We start from the raw sequence: 27,068 nt of genomic DNA, 5'->3' as shown, positions 1-27,068 counted from the left end.
GCTCTGTGGATGAGGAGAAAGCTGTGGACGTGTTATTCCTTGACTTTAGCAAAGCTTATGATACTGTCTCCCACAGTATTCTTGCCAGCAAGTTAAAGAAGTATGGGCTGGATGAATGGATTATAAGGTGGATAGAAAGCTGGCTAGATTGTTGGGCTCAATGGGTAGTGATCAATGGCTCCATGTCTAGTTGGCAGCCGGTATCAAGTGGAGTGCCCCAAGGGTCGGTCCCGGGGCCGGTTTTGTTCAATATCTTCATTAATGATCTGGAGGATGGTGTTGACTGCACTCTCAGCAAGTTTGCAGATGACACTAAACTGGGAGGAGTGGTAGATATGCTGGAGGGTAGGGATAGGATACAGAGAGACCTAGACAATTTAGAGGATTTGGCCAAAAGAAACCTGATGAGGTTCAACAAGGACAAGTGCAGAGTCCTGCACTTAGGACGGAAGAATCCCATGCACTGCTACAGACTAGGGACCGAATGGCTAGGCAGCAGTTCTGCAGAAGAGGACCTAGGGGTTACAGTGGATGAGAAGCTGGATATGAGTGAACAGCGTGCCCTTGTTGCCAAGAAGGTTAACAGCATTTTGGGCTGTCTAAGTAGGGGCATTGCCAGCAGATCGAGGGACGTGATCATTCCCCTCTATTTGACATTGCTGAGGCCTCATCTGGAGTACTGTGTCCAGTTTTGGGCCCCACACTACAAGAAGGATGTGGATAAATTGGAGAGAGTCCAGCGGAGGGCAACAAAAATGATTAGGGGGCTGGAGCACATGACTTATGAGGAGAGGCTGAGGGAACTGGGATTGTTTAGTCTGCGGAAGAGAAGAATGAGGGGGGTTTGATAGCTGCTTTCAACTACATGAAAAGGGGGTCCAAAGAGGATGGATCTAGACTGTTCTCACTGGTAGCAGCTGACAGAACAAGGAGTAATGGTCTCAAGTTGCAGTGGGGGAGGTTTAGGTTGGATATTAGGAAAAACTTTTTCACTAGGAGGGTGGTGAAGCACTGAATGGGTTACCTAGGGAGGTGGTGGACTCTCCTTCCTTAGATGTTTTTAAGGTCAGGCTTGACAAAGCCCTGGCTGGGATGATTTAGTTGGGAATTGGTCCTGCTTTGAGCAGTGGGTTGGACTAGATGACCTCCTGAGGTCCCTGCCAACCCTGATATTCTATGATTCTATGACCTGTCCCTGACTTTTACTAAAAATATTCCATGATAAAATGGGAAGGGACTGAGCAGCTATGGGGTTGCTGGGAGCTCTGGAGTCCCCACCACTCATGGGGGCTCAGAGCTCCAGGGTCCCCCCTGTACCTCAGTGTTTCCCAAAGTGTGTGTTGGGTGAGGGGGATGGGCAAAGATTTAGCTGCGGAGGGTGCAGAGGATTTCTAAATTAAGATGGGGTTGCAGTGGGGCTGTGATTGGTTGTGATTTCCCTTAGGGGGACCTCAACTTTAAAAAAATTGGGGAATCTCCCCCCCCCCCCCAATAACATTAATGACATTTCTGGTACTTCCTGTTTGTATTTGGGCCAGATTATACCCTATGAATAGCTGTTTTGTTTTTTGTTTTTTCCACAGTAGTTTGGTATTACCAAAATGTTTTTTTTTTATTTAACCTCCTTTTACAATTGACAATATATCTAACCCGATCTAATGTCCAGAAGTAGAATTATATTGCCTTTGCTGTGTGGATGTGATACATAAGTATTTTGGAAAATGTCGGTCGTAATTCATTATGGAAAAATCTTCCAGATGGCTTGTTTGGACTAGTTTTCAGCATAAACATAAATGTGCTTCTGATGTTAGTCCCATTTAAGATTGACAGTCTTGTAAATTGCAGTAGGAACAAAGTACCTTGAACTAAAATACATTTATTTAAACCTAGCAACAAATATGTTAATTATTTGTTTCATAACATACAAATCCATAGCCCAGATCTAGTTCCCTACTGCAAGCAGAAGAGGAATTGGATTGATTCCTGATGCTGTTCTCACGCACACAGATGTGCTGACAGTTGAGAGATCATCTTGTGTAGATCCCACATTTGCAGAAGAATTTAGCTCCTGTGGAGGGAATAAAAGCCTAAGAAGAAACTGTCTGCCCTTTTGCATGCCACAATCAGACAGTACTCTGGAAGCTCAGAAAGCTTCCTGTAAGCCAGAGGTCCACAAACTGTGGGGTAAACCACCTACGGGGGTGCTTAGGAACCTTTGGGAGGTGCAGCGGGGCCCAGGCCAGCCCTCACGGGTGCAGGGAGTGCCACCCAGCCACTCCCTGCCCCTAGCTCTGCTCCAGTCCTGCCTGCAGCTGCATCTCCGGCTCCCAGCCCTGCACCTGGCCCCCAGCCTCCACGTGCCTCTGCTCCCAACCTCGCCCCAGCCTCAGCCGTTGGCTGCAGCTCCATTCCCAGCTGAGGCAGGGGGCGGGAACGGGGCGGGGCTGGCACTGCACCTGGCCGTAGGTCTGGCTGCTGGCCCTCACTACAGCCCAGCTGTGGCTCTGCTCCCACCCCTGGCCGCAGCCCCGGCCCCGCACCACTCCCGGCCCCACATCCACCCCCAGCTGTGGCCCCAGTGTCGTCCCCCTATCTGCATTCCCCTGAGCCACGGCCCCGCTTCAGACTCCGAAGGGGGGTGCAGACAGGGTAAGGGTGGGGAGCGACCCTCAAAAGTTTGGGGAACACTGCTGCATGGTGTTTTAATGGGGACCCAAAATAGGATGTAGATAAAGCCCCACAATGTCAAAAGTCTCTGCCTCTGAGAAATGAGAGCCTCTGTGTCCCAATTTAGTATGTTGGATGGCTCTCTTGTGCCAAAATAATCCAAAATCAGAGTAGTTAGAAATGTTGACAGTCCTCTCAGAACTGCTGGATCTTAAATCATGGCCAAATTCTGCCCTTCTTTATTCTTGTGCAGCACAGTTGATGTTATTGTTCTTTCATGGATGTAACTGAAGCCAGAATCTGGCCTAAGGAGTGTGTTCAGGTTAAAAGTTACTTTCTGAAGAGGTGGTAGAAGTACTGTTTGAGGAACTAGAACTCAGTGGGTTAATTGAATATAATGATTCATTAGAGCTATGGGATGGATAGAAAAGTGAGCCAGGGGAAGATACACTGTTTAAGAGGGAAAGCTGAGAATGATGAGTTACGTTCTTGTTGATTAGTGAGTGATGGGTTTCTACTAGTTTTTTGCTGTATTTGGTTCAGGGGCCAAAATATGGGTTACATTTTTGCCTGGATCCAGCCAATTTGCATGGGCTGTAAATCAGGGCAGGATTTAGCTCTGTCTTTTTTTTTCTGCAATTTATTCTGACTTGGGTCTGAACTGTGTCCTCCTTAATTGATCCTTATATAGGCCAAAATAGATAGGTATTTGGCGTCAGTAAACATGGTAGGGATTACACCGTGATTACTTTGTCAATTTGTTACCTACGTTGTGGCCTTTCCACTGTTCATCTTTTCATATTTACTAAAATATAAAAATATGGAAAATGTGGAAGGGCGTTGAATATAAGTTTACATTGCAGCTAATTTTGTTTGTGTATTTCTCTTGGCATAGTGACTGAACAAACCAGGAGTGACATGTTGAGATATATAAGAGTGTGTACATTACAGAAAAACTGAATTAAATATCATTGTGAATTCTTGGAAAGATACAGCATCTTAAATTTCATTTCTCTCTCCTTCTCTGTTTCTGCAGGTTCGCAAGCATGTGAATGATCTGTATGAAGACCTGAGGGATGGACATAACTTGATCTCCCTTTTAGAAGTCCTTTCTGGGGACACCCTGGTGAGCTTTTTTTAATCACTGTGCAATTATTTCAGGCCATTGTATACCCATTTATCCGGTTTGCTAACTCTTCAGATGTGGGCTGTTAGGATTCTCTTTGATATATCCCACACTATGCGACTGTTGATCCCAGAGGCGTAAGTTATATTTCTGTTGATACATACCACACCATGAACAGTGTGGAAATATGAACTGTTTTTGTTAGTTTTCTTCTATGATCATGAGACTTCTTTCTTTTTATAGATTAATGCACTAGTTCTTTATCTCTTTTCCTTTTTTTTTTTCTTTATTTTCTTTAGCAAATGTTGGATGGTTTCACATTAAAGAAAACAAAGTACAAATAGCGAGGAAAAAATGTCCCTGAAATTGTCTAATCCACTCCTCGGGTGTCATTTCCTTTCTTTGTGAGCATTACTTCCCTTGCTTGGTATTTGTTCTCTTCATTATGTCCTCTGTTCATGCTCTTCTCTTCATTTGTGGTCTGTCTTGTGTCTTTGCTGTCCTATCTTCTGTCTGTTATATTCATTAGCCAAGGGAGCGAGATTTTTTGAAGACCTTACGGTTGGTGAGTTCAACAGAAGCATGCGCGTATGAACAGCATGAGGATGTGGAGGATGAGGATAAGGGGGTAGGTGCCGACCCCCATAACTATACTAACTTAGTATTTGAAGTGTGGTGACTGCTAACTTAAAAGTAACCTGTTAGTTTGGTGTTCTGAAGTAGTTCAGTGGAAAGGACAAAAGAACTCATGCTGATCAACCAGGATATACATGTTCTGGGAAAGACTGATAAGATGGAGATATGGACAAAGACTTTTTTCATTCAGTTCATTTGCAAACAGTGACATGCAAAGCTTTAAGATCTCCATTTATTTTCAATCACTGCACTTACAAACGTTGTACAAATACAACAATATGTAAGCGATGATCAAAATATTATGGAATTATGTTATTTTATATTCAGTTACACTAAGATTTCTTTTTATTTTCAATCACTGTAATTTATGTAGCAATTATGCAAATAATAAGTAAAGGGTGAAATCTTGGTTCCATTGAATGGAATAAAACTCCCATATACAACACGTGTACAACATAATATTATATGAAATTATAGAATTTAGATTAATTATGAAAATATTCTTTTGCAGTTTATCATCACAAAGATGGTTGATCTGATTTAACTATAGTTACTTTTCAAAGTAGATAGTGCACAGTGGTAGTTGTCATAGATATGTGTAGTGCTTCAGCTAGTAAATATATTGATTGCTTGTAGGGCTTGTTTTATGGCACAGATGCTGAATTACCAATTTTTTGACTGATTTATGTCATCCAGAAGGGAAATATCTACTTAAAAACTATAAAATGCTGAGTATTGGCTTGTCCGAAGGAAGTTGTTTCATGCCTCTGTAGAACCCGCATTGCTAGTGTTTGCTAAAGCAACTTTGTATGTTAGGGGGCCAATTTCTATCCTTGGATGCACAACGTGTCATGCTGCTGTTGCGATTTCATTGGAATTTGTGTGCTTTCATCCAGGGGCGTAATGTGTCTCAAGACACTTGTACTTTAGCTATATAATATTTCCCCTCTGCGATCTTACATTGTTACTTTTTGACAGTCTGGACTTCAGCAAACTCTCCTTCTTTTGGAAAGTAAGATGCCAATTCTGTAGTCCTTAGTCCCACTCATGGAAGTTATTCTATGATAAAGACTGCAGGGATTGATCCAAACCTATCAGTAGTTTTAAAACAGATTGAAATCTTATATGGTAACTTGAAATTCCATGTTTGTGTTTTAGTCTATGCTGCTTTTCCAGTTTCATTTTATCATGTTTCCTCTTGGCAAACACGTGATATCCCGTAGGGGGGAAAATAGTTCAACTAAGGAAAATCTATGACTATGTGACTGTTTCACAGAGATTGTCTGAGGAAATACTCATATTCATCGCTGAGCTGTATAAGTGGTTTGTAGTATGCTTGAGCATATTACTGGGAAAGTTTGTGAAAAATCTGAAATAAGGAAGAAGGATATTAATATTTGGATATTATGGTGACATAAATTTAACTACTTTCCTCTGACAGCTAAGTAAAAAATTTCTTTTCTGTGTAATTCTTCCTCTGGGTGATTTTACACTAACTGCATGCTGTTTTGCCATGTTTCCATTAACACACCATGCATAATTGTTTTATAGTTTCTTCTTTGTTGATTTGTTTTTGCTTTGGGATGAGGGGGATCCTTTAACTTTCTTCATGCCTCACTTTCATAAGTGTTCAAATAGTAGATCACACAATTCTGCTAGAACAGAAGTTAATGAAACTCTGCCTGAGGAAGGAGTACACAGTTAGGCACTAAGACAGCAGTTATAGGATTTCTATTAGTAGGAAAGAATTTACTTTCATGACATGTTTCTAAATATATATTTATTAATATGTAATTAAAACAAAAACAAAATCTAAACACACATCACACCTGCATAGTAAGGTAAGTTTTCTTATCACATTGTTACCAGAGTCATTAATTGGACAGCTCAGAGGTACACATGATTATTATTTGTGATTTGGTTTAACTGAAGTGTTGTAAATCTTTTGTTATGATGCAGTATCTAGTTACGGTATTTCCCACTATGGCTTTGAGCCTGCAATCTTGTTCATATGGGTAGGCCCCTGTGCCCAGGAGGAGCCCTCTTGACATCAGTAGCACTTGGCAGGGACACAGGCACCTACCGTAATGATCAGATTGCAGGATCGGGTCCTTTGATTCTGCTCTCCACTACTTGTGCAAATAAATTTCAACTGCAATGAAAACAGGCTTTCTATAAATTCATAGCTCAGTTACTTTTCCTTAAGTTTCAGTTACACTTTTGTAATAGATGTTGAAACATTAGTGTTTTAAGGATTTAAAATGGAAACTTTTAAATCAGATTTTTTTTACCTTGTAGAAGTTTTGGTCTTTGGAAAATCTCACAACTTTCACTTTCTAATTTTAGCCCCGAGAGAAAGGTCGGATGCGTTTTCACAGACTCCAGAATGTACAAATTGCACTTGACTATTTGAAAAAACGCCAGGTACGGTAATAGTTTTAATAAATAAAACTTAAGTGAAAATTGCACTTATACAGTTAATAGAAGCTTGATGAGGGAAGGAACAGCTATGCTATTTGTTCTTTTTTAAAATGCATACAGTAAAAATGGTTAGAAACACAGATCTGATTTATTGTGGTGCCTGAACTGATGGTAGTGGACACTTGGTGATAGGGGAAATATTGAGCAAAGGTGTAAAGCCACCTTTGTTCCTCCCTTGTTCTGGGGTAGAGATGTGTGTGTGTGGGAGTGTCATCTCATTCCCAGCAAAGCAGCTGCAGATATTGCCCTAACTTGCAGCCAGCTGTCAATGGCCCCAAGTAGCCATTCTGGCAGCTGAGAATAGCTGGAGCACAGTAGCACTCTGACCAATGCTCCCTTTTCAAAGGAATTCTCCCAACCTGCATCCTATGATGCCTTCATGTCACGGGGCAGGTAATTTGTGAGAATTCCCCAGTAATCACTTATGGTGGCTTTACAGCCCTTTGGTGCCGGCAGAGCTGGCATGAAGAGCCGTGAGTTGTGAACCGGTGCTAATAAGCATTTTTTGCTGGCTTTAAACACTTCCTGGAAGAATAGAAAAGTGATACAATAGTAGTACGTTTGTTTTAAATAAGAAATGCCACCTGCTGAGTCATCTAGTAACATTTGCACAATAAGGATTCAATCCTACACCGCTGGAGTCAATGGGAGTTTTGCAGCTAACCTCAGTGGGAATAGGATCTGCACTAAGAAAACAAATGGTCGCACAGGCTGATGATCAAAAAAAGCATATTTGTGCAGTCTAGACACTGGGGTTTTGGTAGTGCTATAGCTTACTGCTAAATGGGAGACCCTGGTTCAATAAACCCATAAGACATGCAATGCGCAACCATGTGCATTTTTATTAAGGTACAGCAGTCAATGGAGATTACAGGTCTCAGCATACAGTGATCTGTTATGATCTGAGTATTCAGGACTCTTGAATCAAGGTGGAATATTGTCTGGTGGCATCAGTGGTCTTTTCATCCTGCATGTCCATATTAAATAGGATGGTTACTATGCAGTCTGCTCTATTTTACACAGCCTAGGTGCAGCACTTGTGTCCTTGGCAAGTTGACAATGTCACCCTGATTTGTGTAAGGTTTCAGTGCCCCTGCCAGAGGGGCTGCCAGTCTGGAGGGAGATGATACTTGCACACAAGTAGTTATCACAGACTTCCAGGATAAGGGAACTTTGCCAGCAGTTGGGGTAAGCCCCTGAGAACCCTGAAATAGAGAAGGCACAGTCCTCTGGAGGCTCGTTTATAAATGATATTTGGAAGACATCTTGCAGAAGATTGGCTGGGTGACTTCCTGTTGGAAATACTGTATTGTGATTTAGGTTAGATAGGCCCCTAATATTCATAATTGAGAGGATTAACTTTGGAAAAGCAAATGAGTAAAATAAAATCCATATGTGACTGTAGTGTACATTTTTGTCAAAACTGAACAGCTTTTATAATGTAGTAGGAGGGAAAAAATGGGATATCTTAATTTTTTTTTATAACTCTTGGATATATTGTCTCCTTGTTCCATGGGGAATGCCTACTGACAGTAATGATATCTATGTGGGTAGATCAAGAAGAAAATATGGCCTTACACATTAAATGTTGATACAGTTTGTATCCTAAAGAACATACACAAATCATTATTGATTAATATAAGGATCAAGTGCATTTTATTTGGGTCATCCTTCAGTTGACAAACTAAATAGGCAAATTATAACCAAAAATTGTCCGTAACCCATTCTGAGTGACAGTTTCAGAGTAGCAGCCGTGTTAGTCTGTATCAGCAAAAAGAACAGGAGTACTTGTGTCACCTTAGAGACGCTTTCGTGGGCAACAGATGATTTCATGTTCTCTGTATGTATATATATCTTACTATATGTTCCATTCTATGCATCTGAGGAAATGGACTGTAGCCCACGAAAGCTTAGGCTCAAATAAATTTGTTAGTCTCTAAGGTGCCACAAGTACTCCTGTTCCGTTCTGAGTGAGAGATTATTGGAGTTGCAAATATGATTGACCATTGATTTTGAAACTTCAATTAGTAATTTTAATCCTGTTCATTAATTAAGATGTGTGAAACAGTTTGAAGGTGTGAAGTGCTATATATGTGCTTATATATGATTAATTATTATCAGAAATGTAAACATTATAAAATATGGTCATTGGTTTAGTGGGCCAGATTCTCTCCTGCAGCTGAGCTCTCTTTGGTGCAGGAGGGTAGGTGGAGGGGAGGGTGCCAGGGATCCAGTTATAGCTCCCTCAGTCTAAGGGCTGTCCTGTGCTGCTCTTGGCCCTGGGATGACTTACAACAGTCCACTCCTGTCCCCACCCTGATCTACTGCACCCTAACACAGCCTCTCTATTTCTGACATGTCCCTTACACTGGGATGAGGGACAGCTGGCACAGGCACCTTTATGCTAGCTGAGAGTTCCTCCCCACTAGGGTGGTTCTCAACTGTCCAGTTACAACCAGAAGCTGGGTCCTTTGCACTGCATAAAGGAGACAGATTGTATTGAAATGTGGCCTAATATGTTTGTTACTAAATACATTACGAATTCAAGTAGTGTTTAGTTTACAGTCAAACACAAGTGGTAGAATAAATGTTTTCAGCTTTTACATATATTTTCTTTCCACAATGGCAGGTGAAACTGGTAAATATTAGAAATGATGACATAACAGATGGAAATCCCAAGTTGACTTTGGGGTTAATATGGACCATAATTTTGCACTTTCAGGTAAGCCTTGTTTCTCTTGACAATATATGTTCAGTCAGATCCTGTGTTTTCTGGTAGGCAATTATTATGAGTGCATGAATCAGTTGCAGTAGCAATCTGTAGAAACTGTGTAACATGGGATCTCTCTTCTCCAGTGTTTGAAAATTCTGATGACTTATATGATCAAATACACATATTGAATCATAAGCTAGTTAGTTAGACATCTCATTCCCTATTTGTAGAGAGATCACAAAAGTAGCCTATTTTATGGTTAATTTTATTAAAGAAACAATGCTTTCTGTGCATTTCTTTCAGTTCTAATAAAAGGGTCTTGTTTTGTTGCTCACATACAGGCTTCTTTTGTTGAACAATAAGATCAGAAAAATACAATTGTTTTTTGGAGTTGCAGTTTACTGCTGATTTTGAAAATAGAAAAAATATTACTTCCAACATTTTCTAAAAATACAAATCTGTTAAAAACATTTCATTCTGAAGGCAATACATGTGATGGTAATACTTGATCACACTAAACTGGCATCATTTTTGCACAGTGATTGGATTGTGTACTGTATAATTTATCTTTACAGTATGTGGTATAGAATTGCTTCTCAAAATTAGGGTTTGACAATGGCACTGGAGGTAGGTGATGTAATGCATATGCTTTCTAACTGTAAATCCTAAACAGGTCTAGGAAGGAGCATAAATATATAGGAAAAATGCTATATTACTGTATGTATTTATGAAAATTGGAACAGGTAGGGGTTAAGTATCCTTATATTCACTGGAACTATTCATGTCTTGTGCATAAGCACCTTCAGAATTGGCCTGTTGGTTATCTTGTTATCAGTATTGTGAAGCACCAAGGAGAGTTTTGGGTGCATGTAAAATGACGATGAGAGTAAAACCCTCAAGTAACTGTCCCTATCTATAAAGAATAATGAAGGAAATAAATATATAAATTATGTGAACCACTTTGACAAGGTAAAAGCAACAAAGAATCCTGTGGCACCTTATAGACTAACAGACGTTTTGCAGCATGAGCTTTCGTGGGTGAATACACTTCTTCTTGCATCTGAAGAAGTGGGTATTCACCCACGAAAGCTCATGCTGCAAAACGTCTGTTAGTCTATAAGGTGCCACAGGATTCTTTGTTGCTTTTACAGATCCAGACTAACACGGCTACCCCTCTGATATTTGACAAGGTGTTGACCATTTTTTCCATGAGCTGGCTAACTGCACAAGACTTAAATAGGAAACTTCTTGAGTTGCAGTTGCAGATCTAATCCAGAGTCTCATTTAATGTTTCCACCAACCTGTACGTTATGTTGTACCAAAATGCACTAGCTGTGATCTAATGTGTGAGACTTGAACAGAACTAGAGTTTTAAAAATAAATAACTATTAAACCACTTTAGGAAATATTAAATAATTAAAAATTAGAAATTCAAATTGTTGGGAGTTCTGCCTCTTTGCACATGAATGGGTGCACTCTCTGGACCAAATTCAGAGGTGATTTTTAAGTTAAACGCCTTTGCTCTATAATATAGATTTCTTTACACATTGGAGTCTGATCCTCTCATCAGTTGTGTGCACACAACTTCTTTTGAAGTCCATGGTAGCTTGATGAAGTTGATGGGATAATCAGGTTCACGGGATGTAAATAGATCCAAGGGAGAGTGAACATGAGGGATCTAACATATAATAATACTGTAATACAACTTAGATTGACCCTCCCCATCCCCCCCAGTGTAGACCAGGCCTGTGTGGTAAATTCTTCCTTCATACCTATACAACTCCAATGTAAATAGAGTCACACATATATAAATAAAGGTAGAATTTGGACCTGTAAAAATATGTACAAATTTTGTAAAATATCATCTGTATAAATGCATGAACTTTTGTTTCCAATGTCCTGAATTTAATTACAGCTGATTTAAGAAAGAAGGAAAATAACTTCCAGATTAAGAAGACCCCAAATCTGCCAAACTTCAGGAGTCTCAGGCACTTCCAAACTATCACCCAACAGACTTTATCTTCCTCAGCTTCCCATTGTCAGACTCGTCTTCACATGCCACCCATATCCTTAACCTGTGTCCCATCCCAGCAGCCCATGTTCCATCCAGCCCTGCACACCCTGCATGATTAAATGCAGAGAAAGCATCATTCTCTTAGATGCAGTGTGGGCTGGCATCATTTCTTTCCTCTAATCAGCCAGCATGTGTTTTTGCCACTGGTATTCTTGCCTGTTAGGGTATGTCGACACTGCAGCTCGGAGTGTGCTTCCCAGCACAGATAGACAGGCAGGTGCTAGCTCTGCTTGAGCTAGCCTGCTGAAAGTAGCAATGTAGTGGGGAGTAGCACAGGCAGTGACTCGGGCTAGCTGCCCGAGAACAGACCCTGAGGATCTGGGTGGGTTGTACACAGGCAGCTAGCTTGAGCCGCTGCCCATGCTAACCCTGGCTGCACTGCTAGTTTTAGCACGCTAGCCGGAGCAGAGCTAAGGCATATCTGTCTACATGTTCTGGGAAGCATGCTCACAGCAGTAGTGTAGACATACCCTTACTCTGGTCTCTGCTCCATGCTAATCTGTTTGCCAGTTGATTCTTCCTCAGTCTGTCTCAAGGCATCTGTTGACTCAGTCGTGTAACTGTTTTCCTTGCAGACAAGAGTAGGAAGGATGGTCTAGTGCAGTGGTTTTCAGACTGTGGTATGCATATCCCTAGGGGTACGCAAGCTCTCGTCAGGGGATACGCGAGAAAAATCCTGTTATGGCGGACAACACACTTTATTTAGTAAGATTTGGCATTCTAATCATAGGTGTATTATGACCCTGCTCAGATGGGAGTACACTGTAGACGACATTATTTGGAAAGGGGTACACAGCCTAAAAAGTCTGAAAACCTCTATTGGATATAGCACCAGGCTGAGATGCAGGAGAAACACCCCCATCCCCCTGAGCAGGAACCCTCTTTTTGTTCTGTGCTTGTACAGCAGCTAGTATAATGGAGTCTCGGTCTGTGACTTGGGCCCCTAGCTGCTAGGGTAATACAAATAATAATAAAGATAAGGAGACCTGTGTCCCAGTCCCAGCTACTCTGGATTCAGCTTCCCACCTCAAGTACAGATTTACTGTGTGATACCATCCCCCATCTTTAAAATGGGGATAATAGTCCCTTACCTCGCAGGGGTGTTTAGAGGATAACATCCACTAATAATTGTGAAATGCTCTATTGTCATTGTGGTGAAGGACATATGAGCACCTGAGTAGACAGACACACAAAGGCTGCCCAACTACCATGGCCTTCCCATTTCCTTTGTCAGGTTACTAAATGGTCATAATGTGAAATTTTGACGCCCAGCATCCATGTGGCCTCTTTGGTTATTCTGACTCCTCCTCTTGGCTGGCAGCAGTCTATGAGGCATGCTGCCTGCTTTTCTGCCCTCTGTGCTTTGATCACGTGGATATGGGATTGAGATCCTGGGAGTTGGGCTGCTCCTCCTGCCATCCTCCTTTCATGCCTATTTTTGGTCTTCTAGCAGAGTTGGCTGGCCTTGAACTCACTCCAGACACTGGGCCACCATCCCAAGGATTCATGTTTAATCTGCTCCTGATTTAAAACAGCCAGCGGAAGGTCAAGGACTGATCTTTTCAAAGATTTAAAGATGGAGTTAACACAGTCAGTGGTCTAATCTTTGGCTGTTAGAGGGGATGAATTAAGCTACATACCTTTGAGATTTTTGATTCCCAACATGAAGCATTGGAGCATAAAAGACAGCTTTTAAAGGAGATACTTGCCCTATTTTTGTCCCCCAGAAGAACTCACGTCCAGCAACATGTCATATTTGCTAAACCTCAGCTAAAAAAACTGGGCTGGATTTTTTGGAGTTGTTGCAGCTATCAGAATCACAACAAAGGCAATATTCAATGAAGAAGAGCTCAGAGTTTGTCTTTCTCATTAACAGAGGTTGGTCCAGTAAAGATATTACCTCAACCACCTTGCCTCAGCAAAGGCAATAGCCATATGAGCTGTTGGACTGGACAGTCATATTTAGACTGCGCTCCTAAATATGGTACATTACATTGCCATTTGGCTCATCTGGTTGATTCTCTCCAGCTGTAGCTGGGTAGGCCTCTTAAACTCACCCACTAAGAGCATGTTCCTTTTTTACTTTGCCTGAAGTCATCTCACCGGATACCTTCCATATCCCTTTCCTGGGTCTTTCTCTGTTGCTGAAGTCTGTGAGCTTAGCAGCTCTTTCTGATTTTGAGGCAGTAATTGCATGGATAAGCTGACACAACTGTGGAGATGAGCTTCTGTTTATGCTGGAAGGTAGTCCTCTTGGTTTCCTTTCTGGAGCCCTTCTTTGGTGCTCAGATAAGCAATTTTAAGTTTCAGGTTGTATTTGGCATAAGTTTAGCTCTTTGTCTAGAGTCCTGTATATGGTCTGCTTTCTACTGTGCTACTCAAGGTAGCTCTCCTGGCTGGTTTCTGATAAGAAGGTTGCTGTTGTACTGAGGACCAACATTTTTAGTTAACTGTGGCAAGCCCCATTGGTGCTGATTCTCCATTTCATCTGCTGTGCTGTAGAGGCAAAAAGAGACCATAAAGAAACAATTTAAAAGTCTATCTTAACTCATTAAAACCCAGCTTTGCTCATGTTATTTAAAGACGGTAGACTCTGGAGTCAGTTTAGAGGGCAACCTGAGTCTGCTTTATTCCTGCTAACTACATGGCAAGGAATTATAAAGAATAAATGAACACTGTGACTCTGTGTAAAAACTGGGTGAACAATAAAAGAATACAAGTTAGGCAATCACATAAGGATATTCTTGATTATAGTAAAAGGAGGCTATGTTTATATACCAGTAAACAGATGAATGCTATGAGTTAAGCAATAACCTTCCATGGCCGTTTGATATCTTAATCTTAACCTCTTGTTTGCACACAAGCCTCGCTCACAGACACAAATCAAGTTATAGTCAAGTTCAGTGTTAATAGTTTAAAGATTGTATCTAATCCTTTTGTCATCTAGGTATAGTTTTCACCTATTGATGTGTGCTTGTGTTTCAGATAAATTCTGTCTGTAGTCTCTCTTTAATACTCTTTGGGGAAATTCATCCTTAACTCCAGTGGCTTTGAATTTGGTCCTTTGCTTTGTTTTTATCTAACATACAGCCACAGGTGACCAGTTGGTTATCTGGGTCTTCATACTTGCTGATGGTGTTCAGCTTCACTTCAGGAGTGGTCAGCTTGTCATCATGGTCCAGGTTAGCTTCTGTCTAAGGTCTTGTGACTGGTGTCATCAGGGTCCAGATTTATTCCCTACGTTTTCATTTGGAGTTCAGTGGTAGCTTCCTGTCATGCTTTAGGATAATCATATTTCTAAGTCTTAGCTGTCTGGTTTAGAGGGAAACCTCAGTTTCCCATTTCTGAATCTCCAATTTAACAGTACACTCTCTGTTAACTTCAGTGACACAAGTCTCAGCAAGCAATCATTAGTTAACCTTGGTTTTTTTTGTTTCAGTCTTTGTCATTTTATCGCTTACACTTTCATTAGTCATGTGTTAAGACAGGATGGCATGAATGCATAGTTGTGAAAGCTCTTATTACTTGTAATGGCCAGTTGTAAATTCTCTTTGACCTTCACTGTTTCACTGGTTCTTTGAGGATAGATAACCTATGTAAGAGAGTGCTCTTAATGTTACTCATTTTTGGTTTATGTAGAACACAGAATAATAGAAATTATTGTAAATGGAGAGGTGATGGCCTTGTCTCACACTCAAAAATAGCTAGCAAGCATTGTTAGCTCATTATAAAATGAGTGTTAAACACACAGGTTTCTTGTCTATCTCTAGGAAGATACTTTAATACATCCAGCAAGTATTAATAATTATAAATAAATAAATAAAATAATTCAATTGTCTTTGCAATACAGCTATTGTCATTAACATTAGAGAACAGTAGACTGTTATACATAATTAGTACATTAACAAGCAAAGCAGCCACATTAAACCACTATGTACCCTGAATATTCAGCAGCACTTGACAGTAGTCAGAAACACTGAATTTCTTAGCCAGTTATCCATATTCTTTCTCCCCCTCCCCCCAAACCTTGATCTCTTCTTAGGGAGTACAAGAGGATAGCCTGCTATTAGGAAATGTGCGTACCAGATAGGGCCAATTCTTAATTCTTGAGGTCAAAGGGACTCCCCCTGAGGAGGGCAGAGTAAAAAGAGAATAAAGCCCATTTTTATAATTAAAACAAAAAAACATAATGGCCAACATTTTCAAAAGTGACCATTGATTGTGGCTGCCTTAATCTTTGGATTTCCACTTTAAAGGGGTCCGATTTTCAGAAGATGCTGAATACCCAACTTCTGAAAATTAGATGAAAATTAAATGTGGATGCCTAAAAACTGAGTCACACACTGATACAGCAGTTTATTCATATAAGTATAGAGTCCTTTTTACAAGGACAATACTTTTATTTAAAAAAAAATTGAATTTCATTTCACAGTTGTGCAAACCCCCCTCATGGAAGTGCTGTTGAAGAGGGGATGCAGGATTAGGCTCTATGTCTATTTTGTAAGCTAATTAGAATACAGTTTTAATACCAGTAAGTGGAGCAACCGTCCATATGAACAGGAACCATACAAATGGCTGCATTCATATACGCCAAACTAATTCCCCCCAGACATTTGATATATAATACCAATGCTAATAAAGTCCATGGAATAGGATGTTGTCACAGTATAAATATCTCCCACTTTGAAAAGAAATGTCCTGGTATTGCATCTACATTTATTTCTGATAAATGTCTTCTTACCTAGCAGATGGTAAGCATTATCCCATGACAACATGCTATTCCACCACAGTTAGGGGGTAAATTTTCTAAGCATTGCTTTCAGTTTTTAATCCAGGCACTGCTTGTTAAGATTTGTCAGGAGTGGGGCAGCTATATCCTTGTTCTTTGAAAATTAGTAGCATCTTTTTAATATTTCATAGGATGTCTTCAGTAAAATATGAAATGATGTAAAGTGCTTAGGGTTATTAGCAGACATGCCAAACCCGTGAAAAAATGCAGAAATGTGTCTGTTTTTGGCTTAATTGGCTTGCGAGTTGCTTGTTGGCTAGTTTTTGGCTTGTACTTTGTGCTTGTTTGGCTTGTAGCTTGTTGCTTCTTTTTTTTGATGAGCTCCGGGCAAGCAGGGGCAAGGAGAGGGCAACGGGGGAGAGAGTCACGGGTGCACAGCGGGCCCATCACAGTCCCAGACTGCATGTCGGGGGGATCTAGTCACATAGAATGTTGGGGTCCTTAGGGATTGGGTTGTTTCAGCCTTTGTTTTCGCCTTGTTTTGTTTGGGATTGGGTTGTTTTGACCATTGTTTAGCTTGATTTTTGGCTTATTGTGAAAGTTGGGGTGTTCATTTACCTTGTGAAAGTTGGCAACTGTGGTTATTACGGATACATTTTGAAACTTTTCTTGGGTTTTAGCAAAGCAATTCCTGTTAAAGTAAAAGGAGTCACTCAGCTGAAACGGCTAACATTGTTTTTTAAGTGTTTTTATGCACCTTTGTCTCACTATAAGAAGCAAACACAGTTTAGCCTGTTGATAGGTTTCCATTTTAGGATGTTATTCTGCAAGTTGATTGGAAAGTTCTTTTATTGGGTGCAATATTTAAGCAAGGTACTGAAGTTCTCACACAAATAGTTTTAACTTTTATTACAATGTGTTACAGTGTGGGAGACCTGATTTTCACAGTGGAACAATGAGATAGCAGTAGGAGAGATGGAAGCAGCACAGAGGAGTTTTTAGTGTAGAGTCAGGAAAGCGTGCACAGTAAAGGACACTTGCTAGGGGTGTGGGAAGCTGACTGGCAGGGCTTACGTGGTCCTGGTAGTGACATGCAACAGGCCCAATTAGAAGTACTTCTTGAGAGTTGCATATGCATTCAGTTTCAGTGACTTAACTGGTATTCAGAGTTTGTAGGCATCCAGACAGGTGTTCTACCTGTTTTTGTAAACATTGACAGGGTCACTGGGCCAAGCCCTGAAAACAGAGATGTTCTCAGAGCATAAGAACTTGACAAGTCTTAAACCAGTTTCCATTATATGTAATACTTTACATTTCTGCTTAGATTTGCTATCTAGCTGTACATTTAGTGGCTATTTTATCAGAGCTATTCTCACAGCTATACACTCTCAGAGTAGGGGGAGGGGAAGAGAAAATGTATTTTTTTCAACTGAAAACCCAAAGGAGATTATAAGATTATACTTTGCTCAAGTTAACCTCTGTTTTGCAACAATTTAACTGATATTTTTCTCGGCAGATTGACTCTTTCAACTTTCATTTCTCGTTTAGCTATCTGCTATTTTAAAGCCTCTGCTAAAGTCCAATACCTTGTGCATAATGCTTCCGACCTAAGCAAGCTGTTTGACATGTTGTAATAAAAGTTAAAACTATTTGTGTGAGAACTTCAGTACCTTGTTTAAATATTGCACCCAATAAAAGAACTTTCCAATCATCATTGCAATAATGAAATTAAGGATTATTTATATCTGAACTGTCAGTGATAATTTCCTACCAACTGCTTGAAAAAAGCCCCACAAATAAAAATCTGCACCACAATGCACCCCTATGTTAATTAATCTTACTACTTGTACCATTGAGTAAGAGGCAGAAGAATATTCAAGGTTTTAAGTTTGCAATACAGTTTGCTAATTAAATCGCTCCTGGAATTTGCTTTGCTGTTTGTTTTGGATTTGCAGTTCTAGCTAATAGTTTCAAAGGTTGCTGTGCATTTTTCAAATTTATCTTATTTGAATTTACCAAATGAAACAGGAAGTTAAAATGTACATGAGACTTTTCCATTGCCCATAAGTGCTATGTCATCTCTGGAAGGCCATCAGCATTGGAATTCAATGCTGAGGCAATGATGTTTGTTTAAGAGGATTGGTGTCCAGAAATAAGCCACAGTGTCTAATCAGACACAGGGCCTGCCTGGGCAAAACGCCATGACATTTATTGCGTGTGCATTTCTCATAAGCAAAATGGCTACTTACTGAGGAGGATGGAAGTGAAGTCTGGAAGAAATTAGGGTGCAAACTGGAGTTCCTGATTTCCTGAGACGGATTTAAGTGTATGTAAATATACTGAAATAAATGAGTCTGGGTGGCTGGAATTTACTGTGAGCCAAATGGGGAATGTCTGTGGATGTGTAAGGGCTGAAAAGGAAGAACAACGTTTAGACCCTGCCAAAGCTCCCTTGAGTCCTGCTAAACATTCCCCTGGAAGAAAATATTTCAGAAGGAAAACGAGAAAGAAATCAACTGAGGAGGGAATAGAATCAGAACAGATTAAAAACAATGCAGAAAAAATCCAGAATGAAACACAGATTTCAAAAGAGACAGAGATTCTTTCCTGGGGGATGGTACTGGGCGATTCCTTTACGTGGAGGATGCCAGTGGACAGTAATGTTCTGCCTGTGAATACAGACGTTTCAGTTGATCTTGTTAAAGAAAAAGCTTTGCGGAGTGAAGCAAGGAGTGATTCTTTCAATGGGGACAGTTCTTCTGTTGAAAACCAGAGATTCACAAAGTCTGATGAAACAGACACATGGTTAAATGAACAAAACAAGAGGAGTTTACAAAAAGGCTGTGCACAAGAGAGGAAATATTTGCATGATGACAACACAAAAGAACTAATATTCCAGAAGAAAGTTGGTGATTTTGAATTTGCAAAAACAGCTAGCTTGAACTCTGTTAACCACAGTAAACAGTGTGAAGAAATCGGGTTAAATGAGGTTTCTTTCAGAGTTAATGGAGATGTCCCTGAAAGGAAAAACTTTGAAAAGTCGCACCAGTTTCTGTCTGAAACCAACATTGATCCACAGTTTGAACAAAAAGGATCTCATTCTTCTGATGCTGGCTTTCCTCAAATGCTAAAGGAAGTGGCATTTTATAGCATTCCACCAGACAGGAGCAAGGTAAATACCTTCTAGCATTAGAGCATTAAAAAGTTAGCTTAGTGGAAAATACTTCAACAATGTCTTTATTTAGTTGCTAAGAAATCTTCCTGTCCTCTCTATGTAGCCCTGTTATTACACACTGTCACCCTGCATACAATCATAGTATAGTACACAGTACTTGATCTTTTATCCATTCACTTAAATAATAATATTCTAGTGTTGTACTAGTTTTCTGTCTGTAACCTAATTTCAGATGTTTCCCAAATTTGATTTTTGAGAGAGGAATGAAGTAGCTTTTAATATCCATAGTAAGTTTTCTTTTCAGTTCTTGGGAAGCAGTAAGCTTATGTGTTACATCAAGAATTGTAGCAGATGGAATGGAGAGTTTATAATTGATTTCATTTACTGTCTATTGAAAGCCTCATATATATTGCGTTAAAAAGAAAATGTGAGTGCAGATTGTATTAACGTTGCACTTTCATCTGAGATTCTCAAGATGCTTTACAAACATGAAATAAACTTTACAGTACCCCTCGGAGACCAGAAAATATTATTATTCTCATTTTACAGATGCAGAAACTGAGGTACAGACTTAGTCAAAGGGAGTCTGAGGCAAAGCTGAATTTAGAATCTAGGGCTCCAGATTTCTGGTCTCTGTGCTTGAACCACGTGACCTTCTGCCCCACCCTTATTCAACAAGTTGAAACGTACCGCTATGGCCCAATTGGCAGGATCTGAGTGCAGGGTCACAGTTAGCTCATTGCTGCTGAAGGTTTGAGGGGTTTGTCTAGCTGATATAACTGGAAGTGTTCATGGACTGCAGAATGAGTCTGATTCCCATTTGTGAGAGGGAGTGAATAGGGTCTTTGAAGGTGTGGGGGTGAGGGGAGGGAGCTGTTAATGAATGGGGAAAATAGGAATATCTTTGGATCTCTTTCCACAAAGAACTAAATATGAGCCTATAGTTTGTGTAACTTACCTTTGTAAGGAGTGCCACTACATTACTCAAGATTTTAACAAAATGCCATTATCTATTTAGCAACGATATGGGATTCAGTCTTTGTCAACACAAACAAGATGTACTGCTTTAACTATATTGTTATAGTTAAAGTGGTAAAAGTTCCCTGGTGTGATCTCAATTATATTGGTATAAGTTTACTTATGGTGGTATAACTTACTCCTGTATGCATGGGGAATAAACTATATTAGTATAAAGCATTGTTACCGTGGGTATAAATGCATCAACACTGGGGGTTGTGCCCCTTTAGTTATTTTGGTAAAAAATCACATCACTCACATATGTAGTTTTATACCAGTACAAAATCTGTGTGCAGAACAGGCCTAATATATGATCTCAACAGAGCAGATGAGTTGGTGAAGGAGATTGTTTATGTTCAGATGTCTTGGGGGACTCTATTGCAAAACAATTTGTAACCACACCTGACTTTTACATGAAAGCTGGTCCAGACAGGGGCGCACAGCCTTCTTCCAACATGCATTCTAAAGTCACTCCCACTTCCCTCTGATTACCCCTTATCACTAAGGAGGTGCTTGGACAAGGGGGGACAGGTGTCTTTAATACAGATGTTAATATAAAATAGTCTATTAGTGGAAATTAGACAAATAGATTAGAATCAGAAATTAAATATATTTCAGTATGCAACACAAGAATTGTTCATTGCGCAAATCCACCAGCCCTATACTATCACCTCTAGCAGATTTTTACCTGCGTACTATTAGTGATCTTAGTGTGCAACTCCCATTTGAACTCATTCTTCATAGTATCTAGCGAGTCTCAATGACAGGCTACAGACTTCAATGCATGTGTGTGTTGTTTATGCCAGCAGGAGAAAAAAAACTCTTGGCCCCTTTAAGGAGCACCCCATCCTCCTTTTGGGCATTCAGCCCCCTTGTGGTCTTGAGGAGCAGAGGAGGGGGACTCTAGGCTGATTGGTGGGACACAATGATGTACTAAAACAAATTGACATCTGCACACTTCACAGGAGGGTTATAAACACTTCCCCAAGCCCTGAGGGCCATACTGCATTGGGAGAATAACTGCCTTCTTCCCTCTCGGTATTAGAGTAGGACTGGGTCCTTTGAGCCTTGCTGTGAGCATTATGCTAGGCAAGGCCTCGGTAGTGGGGATTCCACCTTCTTCTCAGCAGCCCAAGGACCTGGTAGGTTAGTTACATTGTAAAAATCATTTTTGTTGCAACTTTCCAAGTGCAGGTAATCATTTGATAGGGTTTCCGGTTCCCTGATAAACTGGATTTGGAAGTGGGTTAGGAGACGGCATTTCCTAAAGGAGGTGTGGAATGGGGTTGGGACTTGTAATAACTGATATGGCAAAGAGACAGGCCCTTCTTCCCTACCCCATTAACCTTCAGATAAGGGAGGGCAGGGGTCTCAGCACGGGTGTTGGGACGAGATTAATTGTGTAGGGGACTGAAGGCAGCCTTGGTGGTGTGGATTACAAAGGAAGGATCAATTGTATTGGACAGGTTATTGCCAGATAGCTCCCAGATGTGTTACTTAATAAAGTTGCGGCCTAGTTAAAGCACATTCCTGGTGTCCAGGATAATGCGGCTCTTTGCTCTGATGCAGAGGGACTTAAGCCAATTGCTGATTATATTAAGCTCCCTTGCGTTGCAGCCGAGATCCAGCATCTTACCCTCTACAGGATTAGAACCTTTAGTTTGGATCCTGACTTCTAGGACTCTAATCTGCCTTTTCCTGCATATGTATATGGAACAATGTCGGTCTTGTATTTAAAGCACAAGATTAAGAATGATAGATTTGAGTTCCATTTTCAGCTCTGCCACAGACTTCCTAGGTGACTTGGTCAAGTCACATATCCTCTTTGTGCCTCAGTTTAACTACCTGAACAATGGGGGATAATACTTACTGAACTGGAACAAAAAAAAAAAAACAGGATTACTTGTGGCACCTTAAAGACTAACAAGGTGCCACAAGTACTCCTGTTTTTTTTGCGGATACAGACTAACACGGCTGCTACTCTGAACTGGAACAGTTAATCATTAATATTTATAGAGCACTTTGTTATGGAAGTATTGTTATATAAATAATTTTTGATTAATTTTATTTCAGTCATGAATCTGTATGCAAATATCATATGTTGGGCTGTATCTGATATAAAAAATATCCAGCACAAGATAATAATACATTCCTATTGTGTGACATGCTATCTGAACAATATGCCACAGTAGAAGAAGTTTACAGTATAATGCTAACATTTCTCACCAGATCCAAGTTACTTTTAAAGAGAAACCTCAAAACTTTTTTTCCTCACATTTGGAAAGTTCAGCATGGGATCCATGAGAGTATACAAGCTGATATCTCTGTAGAATTCATTTGTCACCATAAGAGAGAAATTCTTCTTGGCCCAAAACTTCACATAGTTTTTTATTCATTTGGTTCTTTTTCGTCATGTATAGCACTGTGGACATGTATGCATCTAGTATAGAGTAAGCTAGAATTCAAAACAAATCATTTCATTTGGCCAATTTAATTTGACTGGAAACAATTTCTTTGAGATTTTCAGGTAGCTGAAAAAGTAAAAAAGAAAAAAACACCCTCCCCCCCACCTGATTTCACGTTGACCTGAAATGATTTTTTTCTCCAGTTTTTCAGTTCAGCTACTAAACCAGAAAATGTGGTTATATGCAGAGCTCTAGTTTGTAAAGTGCCTAGTACAATGAGACCCTGATCTAATTTGCAATACAAATAAATAATTATTATTATTTTTCAGGACAGAAAGGATATCAGGACAGAGGTAATATGTACCTGTAATACTTTTCTTTACAATATGTGTTGCTATTAAATAAAATTTAGAGTTTACAATAGCAACCAATGCATCTGACAGAACAAATAGTTCTGGGATAGTAGTAATGCTTTTATTGCATAGGTCATACACCATTGCAAATAGCTCTGAGATAACAAAATACCTTTCAAGTGTTTCCACTATCATGCCAACTCCTGTTATCTACTTTTACAGTATTGCAGTTTAAGTGATGAAAAAGTGCCAGTATTTTTCCTACAGAATCAGGTGTAAAGCACAGAGTGCAGGGTTAATTGATTAAACTTGTTGACATGAGCTCTCCAGCTTACTAATAACCTGACATTGCTCAACAGAGATCATTTGTGAAAACTCCTGAGTGCCAGCTGGTAACCTTGGGGTCACTCTCGAAGTCACACCCATGTTTGATTTTTGTGCATATATCCATGCTTGCCTAAGCACAAGTCATCGCCATTCACATAAGTGTTCATTTTTTCTTTCTGAATCACATGCCCAGTCTGCTCTTTAACTTGCATTGAAAATACCTGTGCAGAAAAAAAAACCACTGCCTTCTCTCAGCACTGAGTAATGCTCTGGTTCTGGGAGAATTTGAAAATGTCCCATTGACCCTTGTATATCTGTCTTCTCTCTTGTTTTTTGGTCTCCTCTTCTTCAATCCTCAAGTTTCAGGGTATAAACACTTCACATTATATCAGGGTTCGCACTTCCCTCTGTACATGTCGGCAAAAGGATACCGTATTTTATGTACCATCCGTGTACTTGGCCATTTAAAGTCGATTTCATCTTCACTTCTTCCTTGTTTAATCTTCCATAAAAAGAATAAAGAAAATTTAGTCCCAGTCCTTCAGTGCTACTCTTGGGCCCATGTGTTCTGTAATCCTCTTTTTGGAGTTGGTGTTGAACCATTGAAGCCAACGGGAGTTTTGCAGTTGACATCAGTGAGAGCTAGCCCATGCTCTTTGACCTATGTACAGCTTGTGTTTTACTGTGAAATGCAGAGGGAGGAACTTACAGGCAGGATCAGCTGCAGCAGTAAAGGTGAGTCAGTTCTCTCAAAATGGTAGAATCAGGAAATGGGCAGCGCATCACTAGGTGCCCCAAGAAGCCATCATCAGTGGGAGGCCAGGAATGTCTATAGCATGAGCCATAGCACTTTATCTCTGTCTCCCCCTCTTAGGAACCCTGCTGCTGCCTTTAAAATCTATTTAAGCTTGCATTAATCCAGGATTTGCTGCCTGGTCCTGATTGTCAAAAACTATGTCATTGGATTGGTACTATAAACATTAAGAACTTCTACTCTAATAGTTTATACCAATAGCACTTTTGTGGGATATAAAAATGTATGGTGTGCATACAACATTTACTGTTGAAAGCAGAGTTCTTCTTCGAGTACTTGTTCATATCAATTCCAATCAGGTGTGCGCATACCGTGGGCATGACAGCCAGAAGATTTTTCCCCTAGCAGCATCCGTAGGGTCAGCCTGGGAGCCCCCTGGAATCACACCTTCATGGCGCCCAATATAGGGCCCTGCCGACCCCCTGCCCTCAGTTCCTTCTTATTGCCAGTGACAGCTAGCTGGAACTTCCCTCACTCTTGCTTCTGCAAGCGCCTTTAGCAGTGTCCTGTGGTATTTTGTATATAGTTAGTAGTTTTTGTCTTAAGTTAATAGTAGTAGTAGGCTAAGTTTTCATTGTGGGGGTCCCCCCCCCCATTTCTCCCCCGCCACTGGGGCATGCCTCGGTTGCCAGGGTTCAAACCGTGTGGAGTCTGCGGAAAGTTGATGGCAAAAAGTGATCTGCACGCTTTTTGTTTGAAGTGCCTTGGTGAGAGTCACCAAAAGGACAAGTGCTGCTTTTGTAAAGGGCTTCAGACAAGGACCCTTAAGGATCATGAGCAGAGACTCAGGCTTATCCTCATGGGGGCAGCCCTCTCCCCGCAATCTGACCCTGGGTTGGCGGAGCCTGTGCCAACCACCTCCTCCTCCGTGCACCGGCGCCGATGGGGCACAAGTCCGCTCCTAGAAAGGAGACTAAGGACTCATGGCACCAACACGGCACTGAACGTAAGACTTCTGGTAGGCGCCGATCTGCATTCCCTGGAATAAAGAAGAAAAAGAGGCAGGAGAGAGGGCGCTCTTCCCTTCCTAAGCCTAAGGAGACAGCGACAGGGAACCTCAACCCACCCAGCCTACTTTGGGCCTGGCAGCTCCAAGAGGCTTGTCAACTCCTGCCCTGCAAGACATCCAGTCGAGTCCGGCCCACTACTGTTCTCCGAACCATCATGGCTGGGACATTCAACTCCCCTCCACTCCGGAGACGTTTGAGGCAGCGCAGGACCTTATTCGCCTGACGGCTCCACCTTCTCCCAGGAGGGACGAGGCACCAGTGTCAGCCAGGCTGCCTATTCCATATAGGGGCAAGCGGCAATGATGTCACGCCCCGCTCCTCATCTCCGGTGCGCCACTCCCTGGCGCCGCCTGCCCTTGTGGGGGGAACCACATCAGGAAGCCCTCATGCTGTGCGACTTTTGTGTAGAGCACTCGATACACCTGCAAGCATCGTACCTCCCTGGAGTACAGAACGACTTGGCGGATCATCTCATCAGGTCGTTCCATGGCCACAAGTGGTCCCTTCACCGAGGTGTTGTGAACTCAATCTTCCATCAGTGAGGCTTTCCCCAGATAGACCTGTTCGCCACACAACAGGAAGTGTCAACAGTTTTGCTCCTTCCTGAATCACAGCCCAGGCTCCATCACGGGCGCGTTCCTCCTCCCATGGGGAGGCCATCTCCTATACATGTTCCCACCCATCCCTCTCGTTCACAAGGTGCTCCTCAAGATTAGGAGGGAATGAGCTTTGATGATATTGATAGCTCCAGCCTGGCCCCACCAGCACTGGTACACATCACTCCTGGAAATGTCTGTGGAAGCTCCAGTCACCTTGCTGCTCTTCCAGGACTTAATAACGCAGGATCATGGCCATCTCCAACATCCCAACCTTAAGTTGTTCCACCTCACGACGTGGAAGCTCCATGGCTGAACCTAGTGGAGCTTTCTTGCTCTGATCACGTCAGACAAGTACTCCTTGGCAGCAGGGAACCTTCCACGAGAGCTACCTACCTTGCCAAGTGAACGAGATTTTCAGTCTGGTCGGCGCAGCACTGTTTGTCTCTGATGCGGTTAGTGTCCTCGGTGTCACTAATACTGGACTACCTTCTCCACCTCAAGCAGCAGGGACTGTCTATGTCATTAGTAAGAGTTCACTTAGCTGCCATCTCTGCCTTCTACCCAGGCGCAGAGGGATGCCCAGTCTTTGCCAGCCTGTTGGTCAGCTGTTTCCTTAAAGGTCTCAACAGGTTTCCTTACAGGTCTCAATTTGGTCCTATCCAGACTTAGGGGGCCGCCATTTGAGCCTTTGGTAACGTGCTCCCTGCTCTCTCTTACATGATGCCATTTCTGGTACAATAACCTCAGCTAGGAGGGTGTCTGAGCTCAGGGCCGTAACATCAGAGCCCCCTTACACTGTATTCCATAAGGACAAAGTTCAGCTCAGGCCTCACCTGTCTTTTCTGCTGAAGGTTCTTTTCCAATTTCACATCAACTAGGGCATCTTCCTCCCTATATTTTACCCTAAGCTGCACTCGAGTGGTAGGGAGCAAAGGCTTCACT

General features: G+C 41.3%; 1 protein-coding gene across 1 annotated transcript in view; it reads left to right on the top strand.

Moving 5' to 3' along the window:
- Positions 1-27,068, top strand: part of DST (dystonin) — a 440,007-nt gene that overhangs the window by 186,636 nt on the left and 226,303 nt on the right. Inside the window, exons 6-8 of the mRNA XM_045009616.1 lie at positions 3,704-3,793; positions 6,776-6,853; positions 9,540-9,632. Of these exons, the coding sequence (XP_044865551.1) occupies positions 3,704-3,793; positions 6,776-6,853; positions 9,540-9,632 (261 nt within the window). The remainder of the gene's footprint in view (positions 1-3,703; positions 3,794-6,775; positions 6,854-9,539; positions 9,633-27,068) is intronic.

This window comes from Mauremys mutica, chromosome 3, assembly GCF_020497125.1.
Source record: "Mauremys mutica isolate MM-2020 ecotype Southern chromosome 3, ASM2049712v1, whole genome shotgun sequence".
Taxonomy (NCBI): domain Eukaryota; kingdom Metazoa; phylum Chordata; order Testudines; family Geoemydidae; genus Mauremys; species Mauremys mutica.
The sequence above is the reverse complement of the archived record's forward strand: the minus strand, read 5'-3'. Positions and strand labels throughout refer to the sequence as shown.